At 42.9% G+C, this 3,476-nt stretch overlaps 1 protein-coding gene across 1 annotated transcript; it reads left to right on the top strand.

Moving 5' to 3' along the window:
* Positions 1-353: 353 nt before the first annotated feature.
* LOC18421264 (protein SENSITIVE TO PROTON RHIZOTOXICITY 1) lies at positions 354-2,443 on the top strand. The gene has a single exon (XM_006826085.3). The coding sequence runs from the start codon at positions 555-557 to the stop codon at positions 2,172-2,174; it is 1,620 nt and encodes a 539-aa protein (XP_006826148.2). The 5' UTR covers positions 354-554; the 3' UTR covers positions 2,175-2,443.
* Positions 2,444-3,476: the final 1,033 nt, after the last annotated feature.

The following is a 3,476-nucleotide window of genomic DNA, read 5'->3' as shown; positions in this document are numbered from 1 at the left end:
ACCATGAGTTTTGAGGTGCATCATACTTCTATAGTATAAGGTTGACGCCTTATATAAAAAATTTTCCATCGTTCAAAGAGAGAGACGTAAAGAGAGAAGAAACTTAGACCGACGCCGCCTTAAGTCAAGCTCCCTTCTGCAACCGCAAATAAAAAATGCGGCACGTGCCACATGACAGCGGTCATCTCTTTCTTCAATCAATCCCGAATCTATCTCATCTTTCTCTCTCTTCTCTCCTTTCTGTTACTGTCTCTCTCTTCGCGCTCTTTCTCTCTTCTGTCTCTTTCTCTCTCTTCTTCACAGAGAGAAGCAGGCAAGCGTAGTACCACCTCCTGACACTCTCTCACTCTTGATCAATGGAGCTTCGACACCGAGCTATGCCTTTCCTGCGTCTCTGTAACCTAGGGTTTCGTCTCTGCAACTCTCAAATTTCATCAGTTCCCCTTTCCCTGCAACCTAGGGTTTCTCCTTCTCTCTCCGCCTCTTTCATATTTTAGGGTTTATTTGCCTCTTCTCGCTGTCTCCCATCCTTGGATGATCGGGGAAAATTGTTAATGGATCAGCAGTTGCAGGGCAGGTTTCCCCATTCTCAACTGTCTGGTCCTGAGGATGATGCCCTTAAATTTGCCTTTTTGGGGCAATATTCTAATAGGATTAACTCTTTTGGGCGTGGGACGTTAATGGTGGGTTCTGGTTCTTCTTATGATGGGAACTTTGAGCAAGGGCTTCTTCAATTGCCTGGAACTTCTGGGATTTTGAGTCCCTCTGATCAAGGGGTCTGTAACCCTAGGGTTCTGATGAATAATCTTCTCTTTCTTGAGCAGAAGATTCATTACCTTCAAGGTGTCGTGAAGTCCATGATCGATGAGGATTGCTCAGATGACCTCTCAATTAGACAGAGAATGGTTTCTTCGGATATCGCATCGATCATGGTTCAGTTTGTATCAACTGCTGGAAAATTAGGGTTTGGGTCTGGCCAAAACTCCAATTGTTTGCAGACAGGTACTGGAATTGGAGCTTCAGGGTTCCCCATGAATAGCTTGCATCAATTTGGAAATGGGTTTTTGACTATTGGGGATTCTGAAATGGGGGTTGGAACGAATCTCTTAGATTCAGTTGTTCATAGAGAGGTAAACGATGTTGGAGCTGCTGAATTGGGAGGATGTTTAACGACTGATAATACATTTGCACCTTCGAGAAATGGATTCCCAGACGATAACAAGTCCCGAGAGAATTATGTTTGTAATGGAGCCAGACCATCTGTCGTTGTCCCTCAAGGTCCTCAACCAGATTCAGATTTTAATGGTGGAGCAAAAGAAGAGGAAGATGATGGGGATGTTGAGGATCTCATACCTGGTTCTTACGAGCTTCTTGAATTGGAGAAGGAAGAGATCTTAGCCCCACATACTCACTTCTGTTCAATCTGTGGTAAGGGTTTCAAGAGAGATGCAAACCTCCGAATGCATATGCGAGGCCATGGCGATGAGTATAAGACCCCTGAAGCTCTTGCTAGGCCTACCAGTAAGGACCCAAAAGGAGAGGGCCTTCACTTGAAGAGGTATTCATGCCCTTTTGAGGGGTGTAAGAGGAATCAAAAGCATAAAAAGTTTCAGCCATTGAAGACCATCTTGTGTGTAAAGAACCACTATAAGAGGAGTCACTGTGATAAGAGCTATATTTGCAGTAGGTGTCATAGCAAAAAGTTCTCAGTGATGGCTGACCTAAAGACCCATGAGAAGCACTGTGGCCAAGATAAATGGCAATGCTCTTGTGGTACCACATTCTCAAGGAAGGATAAGTTATTTGGGCATGTTGCTCTTTTTCAAGGCCACACTCCTGCTCTGCCTTTACCAGAGGCCAAAGGCTCTGGGGTTTCTGATACTCAAGGAGTGAAGAGTGAAGGAATGAAGAAGCCCAGCTTCAATGGAGTTACAGGCAATGTGATTCCTAGTATGCTTGGGTGCGGAACTAGCAACCCAAGTTTTATTTCTTCTTCTCGAGCAGGGTACGAAGGGGAAGCTTGTGGAAATAATGGAAGGGTTCATACTCACTCTGGAATAACCGGAGTCGGCATGAAACAGGGTTTTCTTGAGGAATTCTTGGGATCCAATATTGGGTTTCCTCAATCTGCAGCAACACTTCTGGGGGGTTCGCATTCCTTTCCCTCTTTGTAGTCTGGTCATTTTCTCTTCAACCTAATAGAAATAACGCCAATATGCTAATGGATTGCTATGGTGATTATGGTTCACTGATCTCTCCATTAATCTCTCCATTAACTGATATTCAGCAATGAAAGCAATGAAACATGTGCAATTTGCCTGTTGCAATTATACTCTCTTAATTTTCTGCTTCTCTTTTTCGTGTTCCTCTTACATGTGGAAGTGTATGTGGACTCGATTGTAATAGGATGAAATGCAATGCATCCGCTTATCTTTGGATCAAATGAATGCTACTGAATGGTGCATCCTTTGTGATAGTTTTATGTGATAGTTTTATGGGTTGCCGTCTTTCTTCTGATTCTATTTCTGATTCTTGTGTTTCTGGATAAGAGTGTTCCTTGAAACAATTCTTTCAAGTTTTGAGATTCAGTATCTGTTTTTGTTTTCATATTTATGCATCTTGAAAGGTCTTGGTAGGAAACCAAAATCATTTTAATAGCTTTCTAATCCATTCTGTAGATTTCGGTGTCCTTAAGACGGGTTTTGGATACCTGCATGATCTACTGGACGTTGTGGCCTTCGTTTTCATTCTTCCCATTTCCCATACTCCCTTTTCTCTTTCCTTGCTCTGTGTTCTGGGAGTTTTTAAGGAGGTTCCTTCTTTCCTTGCACTCTGTTCTGGCAGTTTTTGAGGAGGTTCCTTCCAAAAAGAAGGAAGAGCGTTGTATATCCACAAGAGCTTGTTGTGTATCTACTCCCTAGTTAAAAGACCTACTTGGGAGGATTTTTTTGTTTGAAATTTTGGGAACCATCAATGTGTCGACGCCGCCCCCGATCCCCTTGCCGTACTCAACGGAGGGTGACCGGGAGCGGGTTCGTGATCTAGAGGTAGTGAATGCCGCTCATGTCAGAGTGCGCTCCTCGTTTTATTAACGCGGTAAACAAAGCAACCCATGGCAAGGAACTAAAAATGAAGCCGTAAACAAAACGACCCATGGCAAGGAACTAAAAATAAAAATACAAAGAGGCAAAGAACATCTAAAAATAGAATTTTCATACACCAAAAATCTACTATGAAAATTCTTCCACAAATATTATAGCTCAGTTTGGGGCATCAGGGCCCAACATCACAAGGGTTCAACAAAAGACTATAACTAAGGCCAAACTGCCCACTAAAACATACAATGGGGGAGGGTGTCTTCGTTGGCTCTGAATCCCAACCGTCAATAGCTTTAACTACGACGCATCTTCCACATGTGACTATTGCTCTATAGAGATGGTAAAATAATAGAATGAGTTGAACAACCCAATAAGTAA

Source organism: Amborella trichopoda, chromosome 9, assembly GCF_054954075.1.
Source record: "Amborella trichopoda isolate Santa Cruz 75 chromosome 9, AtrichopodaSantaCruz75HAP2 v2.0, whole genome shotgun sequence".
Taxonomy (NCBI): domain Eukaryota; kingdom Viridiplantae; phylum Streptophyta; class Magnoliopsida; order Amborellales; family Amborellaceae; genus Amborella; species Amborella trichopoda.
The sequence above is the reverse complement of the archived record's forward strand: the minus strand, read 5'-3'. Positions and strand labels throughout refer to the sequence as shown.

Coding starts and splice junctions, on each gene's coding strand:
- LOC18421264 (XM_006826085.3), top strand. CDS start 555: ATGGATCAGCAGTTGCAGGGCAGGTTTCCCCATTCTCAACTGTCTGGT.